Genomic DNA, 27,520 nt, shown 5'->3' with positions numbered 1-27,520 from the left:
ATACTGATGAACAATTTCTTCTGCTGTTCTTTTAACTTCCTGCTTCAAGCCTGAGTGGCATTTTAAAAACACAATATCTGGGCAAAGGGTTAGATTTAAATCAGAACCACGTGAAGAAATTCTTGAGTGATTATGAGGAGGCAAACAGCTTCAATAGCTGTTTAAATAGTAAAGTTCTTCAATTATCTTTAAACTTGTTTTTAGTTGACAGGAGTGGTTGGGTTCATTCAACAAAGTTTCAAGACCTGGTTGACAATGGGGAAATTTAAATTGCTCATCTGAGCTCTAAACATCCTGTATTCTGCTCCAGAAGCAAAGCTACAATTGTGAGAGTATATATTTAGTTACCCTTTGTATTTGCATACCTTTGCATTAGTAGATGTCAGATGAGTGTTGCAGAAGTCAGCGAGGGTGCCGAGCCCTTGAAAGACGGTGATGGCTTAGTGCAAATAAGCCCAGGAAGAAGTGTGGTTTTTTCACCTAATGAAAAATAAGAAATGTAAATATCAACAGGTGCTTTTTGGTAAGGCACATCGCCAACGCACCACTGTAGGAATGTTCTTTTGCAGTCATTGCCAGTGACCAGCTCTCAGGTATCTTCAAGCGTTTGTGTCCCCTCAGGCGCGTCACAAAGTCCTGACCTGCAAATCCCTGCAGAGCCGCAGGTAACGGTGGAGCCATGCCACATTTCCTAGGAACTCATCCACCCTCAAGCAAATTACATACCAGGTCCCTGAGCTCCTCTGTCATAGCCAGGTTATGCTGTTGCTATTACTGAGCAGTTAATCAAATTTCCATACTTTATCTCCTGACTAACTTCCCTCTGTTAGTCTGAGGAAGAAGCAAAGCACGGAGGAAAAAAAAAAAAAAAGAGAGGAAATACATTGAGATGGTTTCTGCGTGCACACAGCCGTAACTTGGGTGCGTTAACGGGAGCTGCTTCGCCCATGCTCGGTGTGTAAACCAAACCGGGACCCTGCTGGAACCGGGTAGGCGCCCCCCGCTGTGTGCCCGCCGCGGGACCGGCCGTACCGGGGGGGTCCCGGCCGCCGCCCCCGCTCGGAGCAGCCCCGGGTGCGGCCGGGGGCCGGTCCCGGAGCCGCCGCGCCCCAAAGCGAGGCGGGGCCCGGCCACGTCGTTTGCCGGAAAGCCGCAGCCCCAAGTTTCGTTTCTGGGCAGCCGAGGAGCAGCGGCGGTGGCTGCGGGTGGCACGGCCGGGACGATGGCGGCGCTGACCCGGGCCTCGTCGGAGCCGAGCCTGGCGGCGCTGGAGGAGGAGCTGACCTGCTCCATCTGCCTCTCCCTCTTCAACAGCCCCGTGACGGTGCCGTGCGGCCACAACTTCTGCACCTCCTGCCTGGAGCTCACCTGGGCCGGGCTGGAGACCGGCTTCAGCTGCCCGCAGTGCCGGGCCACCTTCGCGGGCCGGCCGCAGCTCCGCAAGAACACGGTGCTGTGCCGGGTGGTGGAGCAGCTGCAGGGCTGCGCCGGGGGCGAGCAGCAGCAGCAGCAGCAGCGGCAGGAGGATGAGGATGAGGAAGATGAGGCGGTGGCGGAGGAAGCGGCGGCCCCCGTGTGCTGCGACAGCTGCCTGCAGGCTCAGGCGGTGCAGACGTGCCTGACCTGCATGGCCTCCTTCTGCGCCGAGCACCTGCGGCCGCACCACGACAGCCCGGCCTTCCGCGACCACCAGCTCTGCCCGCCGGTGCGCGACCTGCAGCAGCGCAAGTGCTCGCAGCACAACAAGCTCTTCGAGTTCTTCTGCAGGCAGCACGGCACCTGCATCTGCTCCCTCTGCCTCCTCAGCCACAAGCTGTGTCACGCCAGCCCCCTGCAGCAGGCCAAGGCTGACGCCGAGGTGAGCGGGGCAGGGGCAGGGTGGCTCGGCTCGGTCCAGGCTGCAAGCCTCCTGCCTGTCTGTCCTCCTGATGTCTGTCCTCCTGTGTGAGCCTGAGCTCTTTGGAGGCTCTGCACACCTCGCCCTGCCCTTGCCGAGGCGAGGAGAGGGTTCCCAGGCTGGGTTCGAGGCGATGGGCAGCCCCAGCCTTGAGCCGTGCTGGTTGGCGAGGCTCCCAGCAGGACTTGGCAGGGAGCCGCTGGCTTACTGAGAGCCTGTAGGCACCGCTTGCTGCTGCTACGTTCTTAGAAAGCAAAGAGCTATAGAAATACCCTAGAGCGATCTCGAGCACGTGCTAAGTAAGAGCCAGGAGCAGGTTCTCCAGGGAGCAGCAGGGAAGGAAACCTGGCCTTCGTGTTGTACAGCGCAGCTAAAAATCAGAGGGTAGTTGAGGAAAACACTGAAAAGTTAGGTGGCCAGACTCAGTGAGCACCGATATGGCTTAACTGAAGACAGCCTCCCTGACTTTGCTTAGCAGCATCTTAAACTAAAAGAATAGCTAATCCACATCTGAGTGATAACATTATTGAAGTGAGAGGTGAAGAGCAGTGTTTACCTAGTAAACCTAGTTTTACCTAGTGCCCAAAGTCCAGCCTAAGAGATAAAGTTTATTTTCAGCACTGGGAACAGCTGTGCTGATGAACAGTCCTTATCAAGAGAGTGACTCAACAATGTCCATCTCGCTGTTGGGAAAGGCGGAGCCGCTTGGAGGGTTCTGGCTTCACAAACCGGGCATGTGCAGGAGAGCATTTTTACATTCTGTAAGGTTTAAGGAGCAGTGGGTTTTAAATCAGTAGTACTAAATGCTTACAGCGGTTATTTAAAAGTTTCTACAAATACAGCAACTCCTTTTTCTAAAATCTTGTCTGATCTCCTCTACTGCAGTCAGCACTGAAGAAGAAACTGACAGAGCTGCATAATCAGAGTGAAAAAGCTACTCAAGCAATGAACTCTGTGAAAACGAGCCAAAGCCAAGCTGCTGTAAGTGGGTAACTTCCTGTTCTAAACACTGTCCGGTCGCTTGGTGTATGCTGGCTCCTGAGCATTGTTGATGCTCGTACTCTTGTGACAATAGCTGTAGTACCAAGATTGCATTGCCAGAAGACCTTATTGGGAGGGAACAGAAAAGAGACATTTTGGCAGAGTCAGGCAGCTCCATGGCAGATGGGAGCAAATGCAGCCGCCTTACAAGGGCTTTGTTCATGCGTGTGCTGATGTACCCGAGCGCTAACTGGGCTCGAACCCATCCATTCCTGTGCACCAGAAAGAGTGCATCTGTGCAGCCTAAGCTAAAGCATGAATGGGCAATAATAGCTGCACCGTTGCTGAAATGTGGAATGGTTCTTTCCCATAATTTAACACAGCCTGTCCTTGCTCGTACCGAACGATTGGGGTTGTCACGTGCTGGCTGCTGGATCGGGTACATCTCACTTGTACCGTCCTTCCTGGACTGGGTGGTGGGGACCAAGAAACTGCAAAACTGCCAGGGTAGCCCTTCTGTGCTCCTCTGGAACACCTCTTGGAGGATGGGGAATAACTTTATATTAACTGAATATGCCGCAAAGCACATCTCTGACACAGGAACAACTACAGCCGTGCAAGTGGGTGTGTGGTGTCAAAGCTGGCAAAGGCCTGATATAGTTCCACTTCTTCTAACCACTAGATGGCACGGCTGGCCTGGCCTCTGCCCAGCAGCCCCCTGGAACAGAGGCTGACAACTGTCTTGATTTCTTGGGAGTAAATGATTTTTCTTTCCAAAGAAAATAGGAATGCATAGATTTTCTATTGCGAATGTCAAGTAATTAGTTTAGATGTTCCTCAAAGACTTTTTTTTTTTTTTTTGTAGTAGCAGCAGCACTTTTTCCACAAACTGTTCTTTTGAAACCAGTGTCTGTCTGTCCTTGTTTGCTTCAGGAGACAGCTGCCAGAAAGCGAGATTTGATGAGAAACGAGTTTTTGGAAATTAAAGCTTTGATTGAAGAAAAAGAAAACCAGATCTTTAAAGTAATTACAGAAGAAGAAAAAAGAGTTTGCAAAAAGTTTGATTACATTTATACTGTTCTGGGAAGTAAGAAGAATGAAATTCAGTCTCTCAGAGACCAGATTGAGATGGCACTGACAGAACATGATGACGTTCTGTTTTTAAAGGTAATAAGTCCTCTAGATGCAAATCTAATTCTTCAAATTTCTAGAATGCAGAATCACAAAAAACTGCTGTGGCAGTCCTGCTCTCCAGCCACTTTTATTCAAATGACAATGCAATCATGTGCAAGAACCTTCTGTAAAAAGGTGTACTGAGAAGCACACAAATAACAGTGAAAGAGCACTGGAACAAACTTCTGTCCAGTAATTTGCAGCCCCTTCCCTCACCAGCCTCATTACTACTTCTGCCACAAGCAGAAAAGTCAGTGAATGAGAGAACCCATCTCTGTGAGGTGTTACATCTCCATACTGTGATGAAGTCTAGTAGATCTTTCTCATTGCTTTAGGTATCAGTTAGGAATTACTGCTTATGGTTTGATGAGTTGCTGTTGAAAGTTTGCCATGGCTCATGTCTGACCGTCACCTTTGCTTGTTTGCATTTGAGCTAAATGCACAAAACCTACTCCATTTAAAGTAACTTGGTTGTATTTGCCTACATCCACCACAGAAGGTGGTCTGCATGAGATGTTTCATTTCTCATTTCAGAGAGCAGCAGCACTGCAACGAGCATCAACAAAAGAGGCTTTTGTGCCTGTAATTGAAATGGACCAAAACTTGATACATAATGCTTATCAGTCTGCCATTAACCTTAAAGAAATTGTCAAGCATACAGTGAGTCAGCCTAAGGAGAAAAGACCAGAAGGTATTGTATCGCTTAGAGAATTGGTATTTTATGATTTGTTCCTTTATGCCTTTGAGGTCAAGTGAGGGATATTCTCACTGCAATTGAAATATCATTAAAAACAAACAAACAAAAAAACCCAACCACAACTAGTGCAGCAAATAGAGCTGGTTAATATAAACTGTCTTCCAACTTCTGTGGTCCTCCATTTCCAAACAAAAACGTACAGTCTGTTGTAAAGTATAGGAGAACAAAATGTGCTAGTGTCTCTTTACTCAGTACTTACCCAAGTATAGATAATCGGGACACTATGCCCCTCTGGCACAACTTGGCCTTTATTCCTTAGAGTAATTTACATTTTTATTATGCAGCAGGGTTGGACACAGTCACAGAATCACAGAATGTTAGGGATTGGAAGGGACCTTGAAAGATCATCTAGTCCAATCCCTCTGCTGAAGCAGGAACATCTAGATCAGGTCGTGCAGGAATGCATCCAGGCGGGTTTTGAATGTCTCCAGAGAAGGAGACTCCACAACCCCCCTAGGCAGCCTGTTCCAGTGTTCTGTCACCCTCACCATAAAAAAGTTTCTTCTATTTAAGCAGAACCTCCCATGCTCCAGCTTGCACCTCTTGTCCTATCATTAGATATCACTGAGAAGACCCTGACTTCATCCTCCTGACACTCACCCTTTACATATTTATAAACATTAATAAGGTCACCCCTCAGTCTCCTCCAAGCTAAAGTCTCCTCCTCTCCAGCTCCCTCAGCCTTTCCTCGTAAGGAGATGCTCTACTCCCTTAATCATCTTTGTGGCTCTGTGCTGCACTCTCTCAAGCAGTTCCCTGTCCTTCTTGAACTGAGGGGCACAGAACTGGACGCAATATTCCAGATGTGGTCTCACCAGGGCAGAGTAGAGGGGGAGGAGAACTTCTCTTGACCTACTAACCACGCCACTTCTAATACACCCCAGGATGCCATTGGCTTTCTTGGCCACAAGGGCACAGTGCTGGCTCATGGTCATCCGGCTGTTTACCAGGACCCCCGGGTCCCTTTCCCCTACGCTGCTCTCCAACAGGTCAGTCCCCGACTTGTACTGGTGTCTGGAGTTGTTCTTGGCCAAATGCAAGACTCTACACTTGCCCTTGTTACATTTCATTATATATGATATGTGGATGTCAGGATATTCAGGATATGTGGATTTGAGGGGAAGACATAATACACCCTGGAGTGATTGAATTACCCAATTGTAAAGGTACTAACGGTGTAAACATTGTAGAATGAAGCTCTACTTACCAGGTTAAGCAAAAGTATCTTCTGGACTGGGGCTTGGGTAACTTCCATGTAGTTCCAACTTTGCCAATCACTTTGCCATCACTTAAGTTCTAATCACATGCCTGAAAAATATGATTGAAAAAATGTCCTTTTTCGTGCATAATTGTCCTTGGCAATACAAACAATAATGTAAAATATTGCCATTGCAGAGAAACAAACACCTAGGAAAACTAAGCCCCCTCAAGCAGCTGCGCTAAATAGATCCGTTCCTGGGAAAAAGCTGCCTGGACCACGTAAGTACTAAAGAACATCATCCTCTCCTAACTAAGGTTTTGCCATTAAAGAGCTCAAGCAGTACCCAAGAGCTGCTTGCTCTAATGGGGATGCAGCGATTATCTGTAATGAGCACTTTTGTGTGGGAAGGGGAGGATGTTTTGTGCTATTTAGTGATGGATGCCGTGTGAGCTGTAAAGAAGCAAACTGCACGGATACAATGGTGCATTAGCCTCAGGGTGCATGTGTGCTTGTGGTGTTGTCAGCGCAGACTGTAAAGCAAAGGAGAGCTTCCCTACCCTCTGGTTCTTGCAGTACTTCACTGCCCTTCTGCTTTGCAATGCAATGGAATATTTATTTTTCACTTGTGCAAAATGTCTATGCTTTTTTGATGGATTTGTATGTAATGAATCCTGCTTATAAGCTATTCATGTTCTTTTTTTTTTTTCTCCCTTCACAAGAGCGTACGTACAAAGAGAAAAAACCGTGCCAGATTCAAGAACCTTTGCAGGAGGAGGCAGATAACCGTAAGTGGTGATTAGCAGTGGCCTTACTTAAACATCTTGCTTAAAGTCTAAGGCTGATGTAGACAGTCTTCGTGGCAGGGTATGCTCAGGTCTTTCAATGCTGTTTTATCCAGTTACTGGTATTCATGTGGCATTCTGGCCTCTTTGGAAGATCTTCCATGTTCTCTTTTTCAACTAGATCTAAGTGTTAAGAAACTACTTCTGTCACTTCCACTGGGCTCCTGAAATACAGTCGTTTCTGTTCATGAGTCCTGTGTGGGGAGCACTCAGAGGTGTTTGCTGTGGATCACTTCATAGAATCGATGAGCAACTCCTGGTGCTGCACTAAAAATTCTGTTCTAAAAAAGAAGCAGCCTACGTGTCTCATGGGAATAGGCTTATTACCACTTCCTCTAACATGTTGCATCCAAGGGTAGAGATGAAGCTCCTTCCAGGCTTATGACCCTATGAAATAGGAGGCAAATAGTAGGTTGTGCTTCACGTGCAGTATTCCAGTATGGGTGTATTTCTGTGTGGCTTCAGCATGCTGGACTGTCAGCTTTATCTGCTGATGCAGCTTCAGAAGAGCCATGACGATGGTATTATAGCTGGCGTGGAGACAACTAACAGATAACTTTTTTTTTTTTTCCAGCGGACAAAAAGTTTCCCATTTCATTTGGTAAGTTCAAACTTGAGGATACTTATTCTAGTCTTCATCGACTACTCTTAAAATGCCAAGTAGATGATCACTGGTATTGGTCTATCAGGCAAAAGTTCAGCTGTTGCCTCTGAGGAGGCTTTTCGTGGTCACTGTGAGAGCTATCAAGTACTGAAAGAAGTTGCCCAGTGGCAATGGGATTTTCAAAACTTTACAAGACAGGGAGCAACCTGAGCTAATACTGAAGTTAGCCCTCCTTACCGAAGTTAGCCCTACTTGCAGCAAGGAAGCTAGGCCAGATAACTTGAGATCCACTCCAGCCTGAATCTTTCTGTGTTTAGCGTGCAATGTTTCTTCCCAAGTGGCCAAACTCTCTTTTCTTTTGTCAATACAGGAGCACCAAGCACGGGAGCAACAAGCACAGGAGCAACAAGCACAGGAGCACTAAAAGCTGCAGCTGCGGCTAATACAAAAGATCTTATTAGCAGCTTTCTTCAGAAAGACAGAGAGGAGCTTTTGCAGTGTAAGATGCCAACGTTACACTATGTAAAGATGAACTTTCTGTGCTTATTGCACTGGTGTTACATGACCTTTGTAGTTATCTGATGAAGTTTTTGAGGGGGTTTAGTTAGCTAGATAGCCTTTGGAGCGTTATTAACTAGTTGTTACAAGTGAAAGTTTTGGAGGATAAGGAGGAAGAAAGTTTACCTTACTAAATAGTGGTTCTTTGCCAGATGAATCAAAATTAACATTCTGTATTCATGTTATTGCCAGAGCGTAATTAAAGTTTTCTTAGTAATGACTTTGGTTTCCCCCCAAATGACTGCATTAGGGGAACCTAGAAATACAATGAAACCCACTTGATTTTTCTTTGAAATTAAATGTAGGCTCTTTCACTGCCAGATCAGTAATCTCTCTCTGCTGCCGGCATATATTTGGGTGGCTAGAGAAATTTGTGGGGACGCAGGAAGGAAGGAAGGAAACCTGTCCCTCCCTGTTTGCCTGCTCTGCAACATGGAGCTGCAGTTGAACCCAGCAGCTGTTACTGCAGCCCTAAGAACTGCCTACGCTGCGGAGGAGAGCTGAGTAGGGAGATAAAGATGCGTAGGAACACGTGTTGCCTTCACAGGACTGTATAAATAAAACTGCACTGCTCTTCACTACCTTCAACTGATTCATGTCTTTACAGATGCTGCTAACATCACCCTGGATTTCAACACAGCTCATAACAAAGTGCTTCTGTCTGACAGATACACCAAGATGTCTGTCTCAGACAGCCCCCTGAATTATAACCACCACCCTCAGCGTTTCACCTATTGTTCCCAAGTGCTGGGGTTCCAGTGCTTCAAGAGAGGCATCCACTACTGGGAAGTGGAACTGCAGCAGAAAAACTTCTGTGCCATTGGCATCTGCTATGGCAGCATGGACCGGGAGGGGCCAGACAGCCGCCTGGGTAGGAACAGCAGTTCTTGGTGTATTGAGTGGTTTAATTCCAAAATTTCAGCCTGGCATAATGATGTTGAAAAGAACTTACCCAACGTGAAGGCTACCAAGATTGGTGTGCTGCTGCACTGTGAGGGAGGGTTTGTGATTTTCTTGGCTGTTGGGGAGAAGCTTAACTTGATATATAAATTCAAAACCCAGTTTACTGAGGCACTGTACCCTGCCTTCTGGGTATTTTCAAGTGGCACTGTTCTCTCCCTCTGCCAAATGAAACAGTAAGGTCTGATATCTTAATGTAGTTTGCCTGGGCATTTACATGCAGATAATCATTCCTTGCAGTAACTCATCTTAGTAGCTATAACATGTATTTTACAAGTTCATGAGCTATTAACTTGCCTGTCTTAGTCAAAGCAGTCTCAAAAAATGTTTTAAGATGAATATCAATAACTTTTAATAAGTTCGGGATATCTGATGATTCTTTGGTCTGAATTGCTAAAGCCTTTAAATAGTAATTTAGTAAAATGTTGATGACAGTAAAAAAAACACAGTGAAAGGGTTTGCAAAAACCTTGGCTGTGCTTCCAAAAGCAGTTATCATATGATGCGCTCCTAAAAGGCTGCAGTAGCTGCTGTGACTTCTGCAGTTTCCTGTAAAGGATTCCCAGATGTAGTTTGCAAGTCTGTGTTTCACAGGTAGCAATAACTGAGAAAGAAACGAGGAATTCCTTGAAAAATTCAGGTTTCAGGCTTTGAGGTAGGTCTCAGTTTTACCTTAACTCTTTCTCTATATTCAGACCACTGTCTGTAGTCCAGATTTACAACATACATGTTCTTAGTGCGTGATGGCCAATGCGATGGCGCAGAATGAACTACTGAAATCAGTAAATTCAGGTCTTGTGACAGCTATAAAATTAAGTGTGACAAATGTCATCAGAATGGAATGCAGATATTTTTAGAGTTGATGGATAAGAAATGGTATCAGAATCACCAGGTAATAAATTGCTGAGAAGAGTTAGTGGGTTGAAGCAATCTGTCTCATGTTCTGACCCAGAATATGCTTCACATAGGAGGCTCTTCAGTGTTTTGTGTGTTGAGGAGTTCATGGAGCCTATTTTTGGCCTACACAGGAGCATAAATGTGCTGTTCACTTTAATTTATGACAGGAGACCCTACTTTCTTTTCCTCACTGTGAGGCAGGATATTCTCTGCTGGCATATTTTTAGTTGCTTAGGTGGTAGAGACTGGATTTCCTACAGTGTGTTATGTTACTGGAACTCTGATTTGAGGAGCACAGTACATAGAGAATATTTCCTCTGTGCGTGAAGCCTGCACACAGGGGAGTCTTTTGAAACAGAGAGGGAATTAGCACAAAGGAGAATACACTTCAACCCCCACTGGAATGGATTTCTAATTTTCCTGGTGTTCTTTCCTTTGGGTTGTAGTATGTCTCCAGAAGTCCTCACCATGTGCGTAGGACTCTGCACCTCTGCATTTCTTAATTACAACTTTAAAAGAACTGGTAGGCAACCATGGTACTTGGATCTCATAGTTGTTGGGCCTGTATCTTGGTGACATCTCTGGACTTACCATGCTAGCTCTAATTTCTTGGAGTAGGCCATGAAGAACAGAGAAAATTCCTGGACTCTGATAGGACTGAGAAATATGCACTGAGAAATAAAACACAAAGCTACAGTTGACAGTTTGAAAGGAAATCGTTGGAATGCTCAAAAGAATCTCTGACTACGTTTCATATCGATTGAAGTGGGAAACTTGTAGGGATTTAGGCTTTGATGTCTCCGTTTACTTGGTTTGTAAACTCTCAGTACATTGTCGCAGGTAGCCTAAGTCCAATAGGATGTGTCTATCTGTTTGGCCAGAATGGGATATGGAATTGTTGCTGGACCTAAAAGTGTAATGGCTGTCTTTGGAGCGGTTGTCCTGTCTCAGGAGTCTCAGCCTTCCAAAGCACAGTCAGCACTAAAACTGTCAAATTAAGCAAAACACTTTGAAAGGTGAGGAAGGAGGACGTGTCCTGTTTGAAGTAAGAAGTGCACTGAAAGCTTCTTTTTTTCTGCAGTTCCAGTTTGTCAGCTGTGGGGACGTGAGCAGTTTGGTCTGAGAAATCTTGTCCCTTTAGCTGCCTCACCATAGTATATGGCTGCAGACCCACTCAGTGGGGCGCTGAAGGAGTACACTATCCCCTTCATGGGGGGGAAAAAAGTGCTTCAGCAGCTTGTGCAGTGGAGAAAGTCCACCTCTTCTCATCTTCTGTTGCTTGCTCTTTGACTTTCAAAGGGGTGTTGGTGTTAACCTTTAAAGTCTTTGGGCTTCTTTAGACATAGTGTGGAGTGACACTCAACAGTTGGACTTGATGATCTCAGAGGTCTTTTCCAACCTAAATGATTCTATGATTCTGTGTTCAAGCCAACGAGAGAAGAGTTCTTACTCTGCCACCCTGTATAAGGGTAGATTCTTTAAATGTGACATGGGTATGTAACACATTAAGACATGTTCTGGTTTACGATGGGAAGTGAAAAAAGCCTGTCCCCGCACTAGTGATTCCTGTTTATTTTGGTTTTGTGTTTTGAATGAATCAAAATAGTAGAATGAGGGTCAGTTAATTTGGAACAAAATGAGAAATGCACAACTGGGTTGTCACACTTCTGAAAACTGCTATTTCACTTAGCTTCAGGGAAGATATCCTTTACATATATATCTGCCCCACCATTTTTATATATCATTAGAATAAAATGTCAGTTACAGCATGATAAATAATAACAACTGACGTGTTTTTACTCAGCCAGTAAGAGTATCAAAGCTGTACTGTTTTGTAAATGACATGTAGACATGAGCATAAATTTCAATTACACTTCTCTTTTTAATACTGCAAAGAAACTGATTATCCAGTATAGGAAAAGAACTAAATCTGGTGTTAATAAAGCCATAAGTATGTGGAATGATTTGCATATTAATGTGTAAGTGATGGTAACTGGATAAACGCTTGCCCACTGAATGCCCTAATCTGCATTAATTTAATCTCTTCTTCAATGAAATACATCAGTAAAATACTGCACTTAGAAAAATAAATGCTTATGTAAGTACAAACCTGATGATTGTACTGGTATCAGCCATGTGCTTCAGTATGTACGCTATATGCTATTTGATATAGATGTTTCAGCTAGACATCCTTGGCAGGGCAGTAGACATGGATTTTATGCCATCTGCTTTATTGTTGTGCCTATACATTTTTTAGAAGATGACTGTTGCTGATCTTTTCAATTTTCAAGTGAATGAACTGATATTTTGAATTCAATAAATATTCTTGGTAAACTCTAAGTATTTTGTTCAGTGTCTAAGTTGGAATAAGCAGTAAAGAAGGCAGAAATAGATGCTATCATATGCAAAAGGAGAGCAGTTATTTGTACAACTCAGTAAGTTAGACAAGAATTGGGGAAGACAAAAGGACAAGAGCTGCATGTGCTGTGATGTCCTCTGGACTGAGCCACCTGCCTGAACTATCTCTGTCTCCTTCATCTGAGCTACGCACCCTTTACTAGTAATGGTGTATCCTAGCTGAGGATGAGATGAACATCCCCTCCAACAAAGGAACCTGCAGAGACCTTTTCAGGTAAGCAAAAATGTCACTAGTTGGAAGAAGATAACAATTAAGAACTAAGTATGTGCAGTGGGATTGTTTAAAAAAACCTTACATGATCTCTAGTATCTGCTAGCTCAAGTGATGCCAGGAAGTGGCAATGGGTGATGATTCAGGTTGGATATCAGAAGAAGGTTCTTTGCTGAGAAGGCTGTTGGGCACTGGAACGGGCTCCCCAGGGCAGTGGTCATGGCCCCGAGCCTGCCAGAGTTCAAGAAGCATTTGGACAATGCTCTCAGACACAGGGGTTGATTTTTGGGTGGACCTGTGTGGAGTCAGGAGCTGGACTCAGTCAGTGATTCTTGAGGGTCCCTTCCAAATCAGTATATTCTGAGATTCCTAATAGCAGTCAGCGAGGTCAAACTAAAGGACTTGTGGCTTGCAATCTGCCTCTCCCTGGGACCAGTGGAAAGCAGACAGCTCAATAAAGTTTTTAAAATTAGCCAAAACAAAGGCACCCATAAAACGAGTTACAAATTGACTTTGCCACTTTTCTCTGAACGAGCGTAGCTGATGAAGGTTTCTGGGAATAAATTCTGTGAAGAGTTCCTAGAAAGTCAGTTATGATACTTCTAGATCAGGAGAGGCAGACAGTAGGAATGCTGTAATTCACGTTAATTAAGGAAAAATACAATCCTCATCTTCCCTTCACTAACTACTTGCCCCACGATGTTCTTGGGATTAAGAGGTCTATTAGATCTGCCACAGTTTGGCCTAAGCATCCAGAGCTTACACAATTCCAATACAAATAAAGTATCTTGCTCCCATGTAAACGTGACTGACAACAGCCTGGCTCTGGAACACATACTGAACGCGGAGAAGCCAGCACGCACCTTACTCATACACAGTCTGTTTTCCTATCTGCTCGTATCGTTTTCATTTAGCTTTATGACTTTTTCACAGTAAAAGGAACAGTGGAAGGGGACTGTAAATGATCTGGGAACACACATGAAAACATCTATCAAGACATTTCTTAATGCTTGTTTCTCTTCCTACATTAAAATAGGACTGGGCTAGCGTTCAACAGACTGCTTCCATGCCCAGTTCTGACTCCCTCCCATCTATTCTCACCCCTTCCTGATCCCCTCTCAATTGAGGGGCTGCTACTTCTCAAATAATGTCAGTTAAAAACATGTCATGGTGTGGTCATTGTACGACTCCTATTCAAAGTTCATGTCATTTAGACTTTCATTGGCAGCGATTTTGTCCCATTAAAAAGTTCAAGACAGCAATTTGTGAATCTTGCTCAGCCATGTAGAACTCCAGAAAAAAAGGAGTTATTTCAAAAGTCAATTAATTGTGATCTGTCAGAGTGCTCCTCATTCAGTTTTTTTCCAGGCCTTGTCACAGGCTCACATCTGTCAGCCCTGTGTTTCCCAGGCTGCTATCAGATGCCGTTACATTGAAAATAATGGGCTTATTCACACCATTTACTGGACTTCATGTGGTAGACACATTTGTATATCATTTTACGGTGTAACAATTCCATTTACATAAAATATAGGCAATTATGTGAGCCTGGCCAAAGCACTAAGCAAGGGTAGGAGGAGCAACCATTAAAATAATAAAAGCTAATTGAAAAGAGGCAGATAATTTAGGTGAAAATACCATCATGAGAAATTCTTGATCCTAAATTAGTTCAACAGAACTTTAAGGACCCAAGTTCATTGTATTTTATCTGTGTTTGAAAACATTAAGAAGTTTAATACACAATGTAAGAAAATAATTTGTATTTTTTTTAGAGTACCAACACTCTATTTCAAAAATCTAGTAGTTTTCGGTGAAGGAAGGAAGGGCTTTTTTCTGCTTTAGGGGTAGGTTTTTCCCCAGTTTAGAAGCAGCTTCCAGATTTGCCTGTAAAGGATCGTTGTGTTCTAGGAACCTGATCAGGAATAGCATTGTTGCAAAAATAATCTAGCAGTCAAGTCATACATTCATTTTACATGAAACTGATATTCAGGCAGTTTAACAATCCTTAATCTTGGCACTGTAATTGGTAATGAAGTTTTAATTTGGCTGCAAATTCTCAAGGTCACAGTGAAGAGGGCTGTTGCTCTATGGCATGCTGCAATGTCAGGTTTGATGGCATACCTGGAACTCCTTTATTCCTTGTTGGCCCCTGATTCATTTCAGGTACTTGTCTGTGTACTAATTCCTTGAAGACAGAGCAATGGTTTTCTCAGACACTAAGAGAATTATATATCCTGAGGCAAAATTATAAATATGGTAAGTATGACTGTATTAATTACAGGAGCATTTACTATGCATCTCCAAAGTATCGCTGCGCTGTACCAAAGCCAAAACACATCACTTTGGAATAAAAAAGTGTTTAAAAAAATTAAGTACTCTTGAATCTGATTCCCCACGAGTATTTTGGAAGCCTTGCTAGATTTCAGTAGAATGGGATTAGGACCATTTAAAAGGAGGAAAAGATGGTATCTTGGTAAAGGTCAGAAAAAGAGAAAAAAAAAAAAAGTACTCTTCTTCCCATGCTGAAGCCTAAAGATCTCAGTGAAGAATGAGCTCTGAAAAGAGGTGCTAAAACCTAGGACAGAGAGAAAACACATGCTGCTTTCTCACAGCCATTTTAACTGTCCAGCTGCGAACAAGTGCTAGTGATTCTGAACTAAGTTAATTCTGCAACACGTTCAGAAGTGTCTCCCTTAATCCTTCTCATCTCTAGCCATCTAAAACTGCTTTAAAATACAGACTCTCACTGACAATAGCAGACATTAGGTATGTGAGTCAGGAGCAAAGCTCAGCATAAACCCAGATTTCAGAACTTCAACATGCAGCTCCTGGCCCTTCTCACTACAACTCCGGACCCCTCCGAAAGCCACAGCTTTGCCATTTCAGTGTGACATTTTACTTTGTTACGCCAACAGGGTTCTTACACTTCAGTTTGAGACACAAGTTGAGCTTACAGTTCAGCTAAAAATATTGAAACGTTTACCTTGAAAAGTACTAACAGAATTGGAGAAAGGGAGTGAACGAGTCACTACTCTAACAAAGGGTATAAGCCTGTACTCATGCAATTAATTTCCTACAGAACAGCGTGTTGAAAATTCAGTGCACTTGAAACTACGCAGAAAAGGCAAAGGTAGACATAAGGAAAAGAGCAGCTGCATTCAAAAAGGGCCAAATTCACTCGGGTGTAAGCCAGCCAAGCCACATTCAAATCAGACAAGAAAACTTAGCCCCCAGTGTCTATTCACAAACTTCTACTTCATAGTGTTGGTCCAGTCATTCAAAGACTCATTAGAGATTCTTACAGCTCTTTTTTGTCATTCAGCGAACTGGGGAAACATCCTGTCTATCTTTTGATTCTCGATCTACACATCGGGCACGAATCCAGCAAAGAACAAATGATTAAGTGCATAAAGACCCCACTGCCTTATGAAATGTTACTGATCAGAAGGATTATGGAAAAGGCTTCACTTCCTTCCTGGAAGAGGCTGAAAGACTTAAGCTTGCGATGCTAAAGGGGAAAATGTTCAACAGGCTTTCCTCAGTAAAAATATTTCATTGTGTTAAATTTAACCACGGTAAAGAAACAACATCGCTTGCTTGCGGTTGCTCACAAATGGGTTGAGCATAACTTAGTCGCCCCCTTCCCCATAGTCCATCTAGCTCAGATCACAGGGTTTGCACTAATGAGAGCTGGCACCCAAATCCCACCAATAATTGCCTCTCTGCCTCAGCCCTCGATTTGTGAAACAGTGATAGTATTTCACTTCAGATCCAATTCTCCTGCACCTCTAGTTGGAGAAACTGATCCCTAAAGCTCAAAAGAAACAGTTGTATTAGGCTTCTGGCATCCTTACTTTGTTTTTAGGTACCTATTCCCTGAAGATTCCCTGTGCCCTTGTAACGCTGCCCGGCCTTTGTTTACCCATCGCTAATGCTGGCATAATGTCAGAAAACCGCGGGAAAGGAAGGTTTCCATTCTTTACTTCTAGGTATCCCTGCTTATATTCACTTATTTTTAAAACTCTCTGCTGGGTGCAGCACAGACTGCTTGCAAAATTTGTTTTGTCTCAGTCTTTCCAACTTCTTGCTGCCTGAGAAGACCACAATGCGTACGTAACTGCAACTGTTGGCTCCTATTATACACAAGCTAACTCAACAAGGAAGAATATTCACTTTACCTTTTACTCTACTGAGGCTAAGGACTATTTCAGCTAGAAACTGTAACACAAGATGCGAAGGGAATAAACATTGCTTGCTGCCCTGTGTAACTAAGAAACTGCACAATATTGCCTTAGGCTGACAATTTAAACCACCCCAGGAGACAAAATTAAAGAGTCCTGCTCGTTGTTACAGCTCCTTGTTCCGATAACGGTTGTCCATCCTGTCCCACTAATAAAGCTACTGAAATTAAGTAGTGTATAACCTGATCTTATATTACTCTTCAAATACTTCCCTGCTCTTCCACTGATTCTGATTTTCCATCTCTTCCAGCTTTCCCACTGTTATTCACGCCTATATCTTGACAGTCTGTCTTGAAGTTGGAAGAAATTTGGACCTAGGGTAAAGAACTGAAGCACTATGGATTTTATGAGTGTTGGCACTCTATACATCACAGAAATTCTCTCTCAAATATTCATATACTTGTTCATCTTTCTAACTGCGTTTTTGTTTGGTCTTTGCTTCCAAACCTTTTCCTATAGAGGAAAACATTTGCTCCCTCGATGGACTATTTTCCAAGAATGGTCTGAGCACTTTGAAGTAACTTTCACCTTGTAAATTTTCTTTTCTTTTTTTTTTTTTTCCCAGCTCTCTTCCTTTTCTTTCACTTTCCTATCTATTGTTCCTTTTCCTGTTTGCTAGCAAAGTGATAAGGAAGGCCTCTAGGGTAAGAGCAGTGCAATGCTTTTACTGGCTTTCTTTTTTGTTCTTTTGTTAACCTTAGTTAAATCAGAGTATTTGTTTAAAATCTGAAACAAAATAAAACTTAAAGATTTTCCCCTGCCAAAGCTTTTTATCCCACCACTTGTAAACATTTGGGCACCTCTCTGCAAGTTACTGGTGTCACAATAGTGATGTCAACTCTATGCAATATATGGAGGCTACAGTGAAGCAGAATTAATATATTCAACATCCACAAGCTCTAATAATCTCTTCATTACGGATCACTGATTGCGGGAATTTCATGTTGCTCATTAGAATGCACACAAGCCTGCATAGCTGTGGATTAAATCACCAGATCACATGCACTTCGGACGTATGTTTCCTGTATGATATTTCACATCACACTGGGTTATTTCAGTTTTTCAACCAATTGCTAACTGAAGTACTTATTTGCTGGAAAAAGAACACATTGTTTCAAAGGGACAACGCTCCATGAAAGCTAATATTAATTATGGTATTAATGCTATTGAGAAATCGCTAAGGACCCTTTAAAATGCAAAAAACAAACAAACAAAAGAAAACACACCACAACACACACAAGTTTGCTATGTACAAATATAACAAATATACAAAACAAGAAATGCAGTACCTATCTTCCTCTGATCTATACTAAGACAGAGGTATCTCTCACATTTTATCTCACATTTACAGTGCAAATACCCAAGAGTACCCCATTTAAAATCTCAGTTGTAGCATTGATCTCCAGCTCTCAAAAGCCATGTACTTGGATACCCCTGTATATCCTCTAATACTTTACAAGAGCCAATTCTCTTAGCTCTTTCCTATCGTGCACTCAACAATAACTAGAGCTAGCTGTAGATCCAGTACTATGAATACTCACTATTACATTCCACTGCAGACAATGCTACGACCTAAACTTCTGATTATTTCAATGCCTTTCTCAACGAGCTTTTCTCATCTGGTAATGATACCAGTTCATATTAGCTTAGTGCAGTATCTCTCATTGGTCTGTCTGCACGTGGAACAAAATCAGATACTATCAATTGTGCTGAAATCAACAGAGATCTGTGGAATTACATCAGCTGTGATCCTGCCCCAGAGGGTTAGTTAATGTCTCTATTAACATACAGAAGGGGAAAAAAAATGGCAAACCTACCAATTGTTTGAAGGTTTAGTAACAAACGCTAACTATGGTTTTAGCTATAAACATAGGAACGTGGAAATGATGAAGTGGTGAGATGCCCAGAAATGATCTAATAGGTAAGAAGATAAATAGGAATCAAATGGAAGGGAAATCAACTGGAGATGGGTGAAGAGAGGAAAAAAAATAGAGAAAAAGCACATAGTAAGTGCCCAGAGTAAAGACAGAGAATATCATAATACTGAGCACTAGCTGCCTTCTAACTACAAAACAAAGATAACCTTTTCAAAATTCACAGTTATTTTTTGAGGCAAATAAGATTTGAAGAGGGAGAAAGTAATGCAACCCAATTTATGGATTAGTGGTCAGAGTTTACAGGGCTCACAGAGCCATTATCTCCAAGAAATTCTCCAGGCTCCTGTTTTGCTGAAATTGTTAGCTTTAGCCCTTGGTTTTAATGCTGCTTCAGATTCAGTATCCAAAAACAGGGCTGAACTTTTTCAACTCTCATGTCCTGTGTTACTCCTGTCAATTGAGCTGAAACTCGCAGGGGTTGGCTCTTCTTTCTCTGGCAGCATGGTAAATGAAACTGAAATCTTTAAACCGAGGAGCACAGCCCAACCAGGCTTCGCCAAAATGTTCATTTCCAGTGAAAAGAAAATCTCCAGCTCCCTTCTTCACCTTGCACTGTAGCAGGGTTCGTATAGGGCCTCGCCATTCACCACTTGCTTCATCCTGCTGGAAAATTCTGTTTTTCTGTCTGTAGACTTTCTGGACGTTGACATCAACCTGTGACATGTGGTTCTCAGAATCGTGGGAAACATTTCGGATAGATCCTTTCACCACTAAATGTGAAGAAGACAGGAGTTGGTTATGGAGCAGCAGGTAAGTAGCTCATGTACAAGGAGCTCACTGAATGAAATAATTGGAGAAATAAATCTGTTGCATGGCTCGCATGGCCACCACCTACAGGCAGACACATTTCTGAGCATACATTGCTTCCTGTACAAAGGACGGTCCAAAGCCTGACACAAACAGTGCTGTGTGATGGAAGCATGCTTTTTAACTACTCAAATCAGCTATGTTTGAGAAGAAACGTATAACTTGTTTGATAATGCAAATCAGCAGTAAAGAATAAAAAGCACAGGAAAACAGGTCAGCTCAGGAATTCAACTTTATGTTCCAAGTCAAAGACTGCCATAGACTATCTCCTTCCTGTCTCCATGGGACACTGAATTTTCTTCTTTGACAGCAGTAAAATAAATTGATTTAAGAAGAATTAGAATATGACTTATTTGGGAAAAATAAGAGCTTGTTAAACACTTTTCATTTAAATGTTCGAGGTTTCTTCCTTCAAAAGAAAACATCATCCATCCAGAAAAAGATACTTTCAGAGTCAGTGAACAGCATGCAGAACTCTTCAAGTGACTTTATTTGAAGCCCTATTTAAAGTCACATAGCATTCATGTACCTCTTTCTCCCAAAACAGTCCTAGCTGTTTTTTGGAAATTAGAAGATAAGCCATATTCTTTCTGAATAAAAGCATCCTTTACATCAACTGTACAGAGAAAGAAATGTCCAGTAGTGCTTGCTGTCCTGAAGCAATCTCCCTCATTCTTGCTGTCCCCATTTTTCACAGCAATCAATTATTCTATTATAACTAAATTTATTTCAATGCCATAACCAGAGGAGGCTCAGAATGAAACGCACCACCATTTGGGCTTTGGGCAAATGAGGGGTTGTCGATGCAACTGAAACTTTGCCATACTTCTGCCACAAAACTCTTTCACTCAGGTACAAAGAACTCAATGGATGAAACAGAAAGAACATCTTTCCGAAATTTCCAAGACCTTCCCATCTAACTCAATTTCTGAGGGAAACCAGGATTCTGTGTAACAGATGTCTCTGTTGTCCATCTCTCTCTCTCAGAGATAATTTTTAATCAGATGCAGCCAAGTCTATTGACAAGCTATAATGCACTTGTTCCTGGTGCTCCAAGTTGCTCCTGCACTGCTCAGGGCCTAGTGACGGAAGACCTCAGTCTTAAGATTAACTATAAAGGTCCTATTCACTCCCAGTGTCATTTACACTTTCATTAGCAGCTATTTTCTCTAATCAAAAAAGTTGATGATAGCGATTTGTGAGCTTAGGGCAAGGAAGTCAGGCCATAAATAGAGTAAGTTCAAAGGGCTATTTCTTCTGGTCTGTTGCTGCTCTAAGTGTAAATGCTCCCCATTGTGTGCCCTGGGCCTCCACATCTGTCAGTCTGTTTTTTTCAGGCAGTACAGGGACAGAGTGCCTTGCATGGGAACTGATAACTTCATCAAGTAGAAACAATGGGACGGATTGCATCAATTAATTTAGATGAAAAAAAATTACCAGCTAAGGAGCACTATTTAAGGGAAGCATGCTCTGTGCTCTGGTTTTGTGTTAGCACAATGATGTTGGGGTATGAGAAAATTATCTGTAGTGTTTGAAGTAAGGCAATCCCTAGGAAGGAGTAGGAAAGCAGTTGATTCGTGTTTTCTTTTAAACACTGAAAAGAAATACAGCTATGAACTACATTTACATCTGTTCATAGGCACAGTTACAGCAATACAATTGTGGCCACATGGAGATACAGCTCTACAGCTTCATCTTTTGGACTTCTGTCTCAAAGAGGCACAAATTTTAATGTGCAAAATTATGGGAATAAAACAAATCACAATCCACAGGGAAAAAAAAAAGATAGCGATATTGCAATTTAAGTAAAGAAAATAGGAAAAACTTTTAACGTACCACCAAATCAGCATTTCTTATCTTATGGAATATTAACTGCTTTGTTTTCTCATCAAGCCTGAAACTGAAACAGCATGTCACTGAAGGAAGTTGAAATCTCCTGAAATCCTTAGCCAAGTTACAAACAACTCACTACTTTTGTAGAAAGAGAACTAGGAAGTGTGCAAATTGTGAGGGAAGAGAGAGGACATGTTCATCATCTGGAAAAAAACAGATTAAGGGAATAAAAAGAAATGTAAATAGGGTGCATCATTTGTGCGTATGTGTGTATCCACAGGCATGTGACTTTGTTATATGTGAAAGTCAGCAGTACACTTGTGAGAATTACTTTTAGCTCGGTTTTAGATCATAACCTTTCTGCCTGCAGGAAATGAGGACCTTGAAAGGAAGCTTCTCCCTTTTAGGTTTCATTCCCCTCCTCCCAGTTCAAATTGTTTTTCACAAAGCTATTTTCCCTCTCAGATCAGAGTGCATAGTCAGGTCATTATTTTAAAAAATCAATCAAATAAATCCAAATAATCAATGCATATTTATAAAGTCAGAATGACTTTTCTTTAGTCAGCTTACCAAAATCACTGCTGCAAATAGCCATAAGAAGTTCCACATTGTCACAAGGACGGCACATAGCTTTAAAAAAAAAAAAAAAAAGTCAGTTACTTATGATACAATACTATGTCTCATTGCTAAAGGGCTAGTGACATGTGAGAGGAAATGGGGCAGAGGTACTAGTTTAAATAGCATTATGATCAGACAAAACAAAATTCTTGTTATGCAAACACAACCAAAGCAATGAAATAAGCACAGAGGATTTGTGCTTATGACAACATAGCCCGACAGCCTATAATCCCTTTAACAACTCATCAAACATGCAAAAGACATAGCAGAAAACACCAGCACCTGGCACATAGCTACCCTCCACCATTTTTGAACCTTTTCCAGTTTAGTTCTGTTCTGAACAAAAAGAGAGGGAAATCTTCCTATATTATCTCTGGTTTACAAAAAAAAAAAAAAAAAAAAACAAGGAAAAAAACAGGCATCTATGCATGAGTTGGGTCCTATGATGACTTCAGACGACACTTAGCTCTACAGTCAAGGAATACTCCGGTATCGCTTACTGAAACAACATTAGCAATCCAGCATGGATGTGGTTGAATTTTAGTTGTCCACACACACATTACACACCCTGCTTGTTATCAAAAGCTCCTGTATCAAGTAGCGAGCAGCCAGGCCAATAAGAACTCCCTAATATAAGTGTGTTCCCCACGTTAATGCCACAAAACTCTAGCAAACAGCAAAGCCATGCAAAGCAGTGGCCTGAACAGGTTAACAAAAGGGGTATGACAGTCCAGAAGCGCTATGGTTGCTCTTTTATTTATTCTTTCTCTATTTTACAGGGCAGTTGCTTACTATTGTAACACGGCTTGAACACTTCCCTTATTTATCTGACCTTGGTTATCAGGTGTGACTTAGATAGTCTCTACTAGTGACAGTGAGGACACTCACTCCCTCGCCAGCAGGTCGAGGGAAGTGATTGTGCCCCTGTACTCGGCTCTGGTGAGGCCGCACCTCGAGTACTGTGTTCAGTTTTGGGCCCCTCGCTACAGGAAGGACATGGACGGGCTCGAGCGAGTCCAGAGAAGGGCGACCAAGCTGGTGAGGGGTCTGGAGAACAAGTCTTACGAGGAGCGGCTGAGGGAGCTGGGGTTGTTCAGCCTGGAGAAGAGGAGGCTCAGGGGCGACCTCATCGCTCTCTACAGTTACCTGAAAGGAGGCTGTAGAGAGGTGGGGGTTGGTCTATTCTCCCACGTGCCTAGTGACAGGACGAGGGGGAATGGGCTAAAGTTGCGACAGGGGAGTTTTAGGTTGGATGTTAGGAAGTACTTCTTTACCGAAAGGGTTATTAAGCATTGGAACGGGCTGCCCAGGGAGGTGGTGGAGTCACCATCCCTGGAGGTCTTTAAAAGACGTTTAGATGTAGAGCTTAGCGATATGGTTTAGTGGAGTACTTAGTGTTAGGTCGGAGGTTGGACTCGATGATCTTGAGGTCTCTTCCAACCTAGAGAAATCTGTGAATCTGTGAAACAACAGCAGCAGTAGGTGGGTCCCAGTCTTTCAGAACTTGAATTGAAAAGAGCCCTCTTCATACATGAATGTTGGGGGGGAGGGCACTGATGCACATAAATGTTATTGGGTGCAAGATTTGTTAGTTTACAAACAGGAAAGAAAGGTAAATGAAGTTTCAAGCAACTTAGGTGTTTTTAAAAGATCAAATTTCCCACGACCATCTTGGTGAGACCCTTCGGTTCCTAAAAAATTTAAACCTCTCCTAAACAAGGGATTTTGACTACCAAACCACACAGATGCTCTCTGTGACAGTACCTCCCAGGGGCTGGAGTCACCCTGATCACTCTGCATATACCCAGGGCCAAGCTAGCTGCTAAAGGAGGGACTGCGTTTCTCTTTATAATGCAGCATTTGCTCCTGTGCCTACAGGATTCCCCTGACAATGGAAATCTGAATACACGTAGCTGGTCATACTGCACCCACCAAACACTGTCCACGAGCTGGCAGAAGGATTTCCCTTGCCATAATAAACCCCTTCACCCAAACCAGCTTCCATCATTAGATACAGATGCCACCTTGGATCCACCCGGACAACGGAGCCCTGAGGCAGGCCCTTCTCTTACCCTTGACCAGTGCCATCTTTTTGAAGTCAGGGCCAGCAGCACTCTGGTTGCTCAGCAGCTCATACTGGAAGCTGGCTGTCCGGCGGCTGATGTCCCTCTGCGGGCTGGCCTGCAGGAAGAGGGCCACTCGTTGCGGTGTGTGGGCACTGAAGCAAGACACGTGGTGGGGTCGAGCCCCTCCTGCCTCGCTTACCACCAGATGCAGCTGCCCAGCACGTTCCACGTAGATGCTGGCACCCTGGAAGTTGCTGGCTGGCTTGATGCAGACGGTGGTGTGCTGGGCACTGGGCAGGATGGGCTCCAGAACGACACGCAGGGCTCGTGCTGGGTACATCCATTCCAGGGAGCCCTCAGTGCAGCGCAGGTGGACCTGCTCCACCGCACGGGAACGGGGCTCCCAGCTCAAACCACTGCCAAGACAATACCATCAGTCCATCACTAACGATATCCACAGCACGGGTGGAACAGTCCAGCAGTTACCGCCCAGAGATAAGGGCCGTGTCTGTGCAGCTAACACCCTCCAGCTGGGCTGCCCTTCCTCCCCAGCCTCTGAGGACCTGCTGCAGGTGCAGCCGCAGTGCCACAGGGGACTGCTCGCACCTGGTGCTGCACCGGCTGCAGAAAGGAGCCTCAGCCCCCTATGCCCAACCACAAATCCACACCTGGATGTCTGCAGCATCCAGAAAAATGTTAGATTCCCTCTGTGAAACAGCAGCAAAAGCTTGCTGGGCGATAGGTCTTTCTAATCTCTCTGGAAAATCCCACCTTGGGACAGGTAGGTGAGAGCATGGACTCACAATAGGAGCTGCACAACGCTCTGAAAATCAGATTTAAAAGCCTACGTTGTAAAGTTTTTGTTTTTGTTTTTTTTTTTAATGCTGCTGGCAAGAATTCATCAAGAAAAATGTTTTTATTTGAAGCAGGCTGAGCACCAAGCTAGTGCAATTTCACTGCCTTCACAAGAGTTAACTTCTAGCTGTATCACTCCCAAAAAAACAAACGAGTTTCAGCAGCAGCCCTGGCCGAAAGGTACCGACCCCGACAGGCGCTGTCCCCTTTGCGAGGGCTCCGACAAGTATCCTCCTGCCCAAATGCCAGCGCTGAACCCTCCGGCGGGGCAGAGCCGAGGCTCGCCGCCGCCTCTCGCCCACGGGTACAACGGGGGAGCGGGGCCCGGGGCCGCGCTGAGGGGACGGGGCCGGTCCCGCCGCTGCCCCCGGCCCCACCCCAGCCCGGCCCTGAGGAGAACGGCGGCGCCCTGAGGCGAACCCCGGGGCCGCGGGCTCCTACCTGCCCCTCCAGCTGCAGTAGTCGGCGGCGCCCGGCTGCTGCCCGCCGCCCGCCAGCAGCACCAGCAGCAGGGCGGGGAGGAGGCCCCGCTCCGCCGCCATGGCGGCCCGGCCGGCACCCCCGGCGGACAGACGGCGCGGCCGGGCCGGGCCGGGCTATAAGGAGGGCCGGGAGGGGAGAAGAGGGGCCCCGCCGCGAGCATCCCCGAGCGGCCGCAGCGCCCCGTGCGGCACTGCCGGCGGGAGGGGGGTGGCGGTGGTGGAACAAGGGTGTATTTGTCTTTAAAGTATCTTAATGCCATCAATAACAGCTTCTGAGCGCAGTTCAGGAACAAACCCAAGTCGTGTCACTGTAATCAAAGCAAACAGCGAATGATTGATGGAGATTCAATAGTTTAACTTCTGCTTTCATTATTACCTTTCAGGGGTCCGTGCACAAGAAAGCGTGAGGGCCTGCGATTATCATACTAAAAGGCAGGCAGGGCCTGCCAATAATTAGATTTCTATATGCATTGCCCTTTCCATATTTTCAATGAACGACATGGGGAGCTGCTCTTTTGCAGGTCTGAGAGACCGAGGCTCTTTTCTGCAGCTCTTCAGCGTGGAATCGGGATTTTGCAGCAGGGCCAGGACAATGGGCTCCAGCGCTGCTGGGTGGCACAGGCGAAGATCCGCACAGCATTGTCAGGGGGGCTCCGTGGCCATCTGTTACCTTGTGGTGAGCAGCACGTTCTCACATTGCCCCCAGCCGCACCAGGAAACAGGCAGTTTGTGCCTTCACAGCTCTGCAGTTATGGCTTTTCCTTAACAGGAAAACAGATATCCTGAGAACAGGTTTAGCCCTCAAGTGCTGAAAGCTAGACTACTTGAACATTGTTTGGACCCCTACACAACCACTTTACTTTTCATTTACCAAGTATTTTACAGATTTATTTATCACAAAGCAGAGACAACCTCAGCAAGTTGCACTCTTGACTTGCGCTTCTCTAAAACCACACACTTCTCCACACGTACCTGTGGTGTGACTTGTTACACTTCAGGCAAAACTGGCTCAAGCTGGTGCTTTGCACAGTTCACTCCAGCAGTTCTAAAAACATTAAAAACGCATTAAACCTAGATCTTGTAATAACATTAGTGTCATTGATCCTCAATGCTCTGTGAAACTATTGCCTTACATAAGAGAAAAACCTGCTATCTATGCTTTGACCCAATCCTGAAGGGGAAACAACACACAATCAGTCTTTAAAAGGTTTGATTGTGGCATAATATGGGAGCTAAGAGGCCAGAGCCCATTCTCTCTTTTGTGCAAATTAGATCAGGGAACAGAGGAGAGGACTTGGGGAACAGAACTGACACCATGATAAAGAGCCCCCCCCGGAGGATTTATTCACTTCCAAAGGCTCAAACTAACCCATCTGCTGCCATCAGGAAAAAACATTGAGCCACTTGATCTCTGAACTTCTTCCAGCAGCGGTTTTTCCTTTCTGTGGAAAGCCCTGCATGTGTTTTGCCGACTTGTGTTCAGCATCCCTCCTCCTGCTCCAGTTTATGTTAACACCACGTAACACCAAAACATCTGCTGTTAAAAACCTTACCTGTAAAGAGCAATTTCTAAATAATACATTTGTAGACCTGTCTTCCCCTTTGGCTAAATAAAAAGCACACACTGTTCTAATATCCCTAATAATTAACAACATAGGTAAGATAGAACAATCGAGACATTTCATCTCACTAGTGAAGTCTGTTCTTTTTAATGATTTTAAACAAAGTATCTATTATAAAGCCATACGAACTCAGCTTTTCCCCTCAGGTGAATACCTCCACACAGTACAAAACCCATCTCCTTCAACCCTCTTTTAACCCATTTGATAAAAGGTTCTGTAGCTTTTAAGTGATAAAATGTTTTGTAAGACCCAAGCAAGAAACTGCTAGCCATTATAAAAACTTGTGAATGCTTACCCAGGAAGGATGCCCCATATATACATGTAATAGTTTATTAAAAAGATGTAGCATGCATGCTACATCAGAAGCTGCTGGTCCAGCTCTGCAGCCCAGAGCATTGCCCCAGACAGCATGAATTTTAATGCTTCGGGCCATTTATGTGCTGAATGTTTCAGTTTATTACCTGTAATGAGGAGGCTTGCTGAACAAGCATAAAGGGAAAGGTAGAAACTGAAAGAAGCTTATCATACTCCAGCCCCCTAAAGCCAGGCAGCAGTCTTCAT

The 27,520-nt window shown here is 44.0% G+C and overlaps 2 protein-coding genes across 10 annotated transcripts; one reads left to right on the top strand and one right to left on the bottom strand.

Annotated features, from left to right (window-relative positions):
• The first annotated feature begins 1,105 nt into the window (after positions 1-1,105).
• On the top strand, positions 1,106-12,206 carry LOC310884085 (E3 ubiquitin/ISG15 ligase TRIM25-like). 4 transcript variants are annotated; one of them, XM_083805375.1, is made up of 10 exons: positions 1,108-1,858; positions 2,783-2,878; positions 3,812-4,045; positions 4,586-4,742; positions 5,693-5,797; positions 6,204-6,287; positions 6,729-6,794; positions 7,426-7,452; positions 7,826-7,954; positions 8,621-12,206. In XM_083805375.1, the coding sequence occupies exons 1-10, from the start codon at positions 1,223-1,225 to the stop codon at positions 9,151-9,153; spliced, it is 2,067 nt and encodes a 688-aa protein (XP_083661501.1). In that variant the 5' UTR covers positions 1,108-1,222; the 3' UTR covers positions 9,154-12,206. The 4 variants fall into 4 exon arrangements, with proteins under 4 accessions (XP_083661502.1, XP_083661501.1, XP_083661504.1 ...); XM_083805376.1 differs by lacking the exon at positions 7,426-7,452 and having other exon boundaries at positions 1,106-1,858; XM_083805377.1 differs by lacking the exon at positions 5,693-5,797 and having other exon boundaries at positions 1,113-1,858.
• On the bottom strand, positions 5,804-27,445 carry LOC310884106 (meteorin-like protein). Of its 6 annotated transcripts, XM_083805442.1 has the most exons (6): positions 25,297-26,290; positions 24,007-24,416; positions 21,887-21,946; positions 21,453-21,519; positions 21,320-21,383; positions 5,804-6,116 (listed from the first exon to the last, which is right to left on the bottom strand). In XM_083805442.1, the coding sequence occupies exons 1-6, from the start codon at positions 25,395-25,397 to the stop codon at positions 6,105-6,107; spliced, it is 714 nt and encodes a 237-aa protein (XP_083661568.1). In that variant the 5' UTR covers positions 25,398-26,290; the 3' UTR covers positions 5,804-6,104. The 6 variants fall into 6 exon arrangements, with proteins under 6 accessions (XP_083661568.1, XP_083661569.1, XP_083661567.1 ...); XM_083805443.1 differs by lacking the exons at positions 5,804-6,116; positions 21,320-21,383; positions 21,453-21,519 and adding exons at positions 11,780-19,386; positions 26,310-27,445 and having other exon boundaries at positions 25,714-26,098; XM_083805441.1 differs by lacking the exons at positions 5,804-6,116; positions 21,320-21,383; positions 21,453-21,519 and adding an exon at positions 11,780-19,386 and having other exon boundaries at positions 24,007-24,115; positions 24,200-24,416; positions 25,297-26,281.
• Positions 27,446-27,520: the final 75 nt, after the last annotated feature.

This window comes from Anser anser (assembly GCF_964211835.1).
Source record: "Anser anser genome assembly, chromosome: 19".
Lineage (NCBI taxonomy): Eukaryota > Metazoa > Chordata > Aves > Anseriformes > Anatidae > Anser > Anser anser.
This window is presented reverse-complemented; position numbering and strand designations above follow the sequence as displayed.

Excerpts from the sequence above, each read along its gene's own strand:
- LOC310884085 (XM_083805375.1), top strand. The coding sequence starts at position 1,223 with ATGGCGGCGCTGACCCGGGCCTCGTCGGAGCCGAGCCTGGCGGCGCTG. Across the intron at positions 4,743-5,692 it reads TAAGGAGAAAAGACCAGAAG|GATGCCATTGGCTTTCTTGG; the intron begins GTATTGTATCGC and ends AATACACCCCAG. Across the intron at positions 5,798-6,203 it reads CCTACGCTGCTCTCCAACAG|AGAAACAAACACCTAGGAAA; the intron begins GTCAGTCCCCGA and ends TTGCCATTGCAG.
- LOC310884106 (XM_083805440.1), bottom strand. The coding sequence starts at position 25,397 with ATGGCGGCGGAGCGGGGCCTCCTCCCCGCCCTGCTGCTGGTGCTGCTG. Across the intron at positions 24,417-25,296 it reads TACTGCAGCTGGAGGGGCAG|TGGTTTGAGCTGGGAGCCCC; the intron begins GTAGGAGCCCGC and ends TTGTCTTGGCAG. Across the intron at positions 21,947-24,006 it reads AAAGATGGCACTGGTCAAGG|CTATGTGCCGTCCTTGTGAC; the intron begins GTAAGAGAAGGG and ends TTTTTTTTAAAG.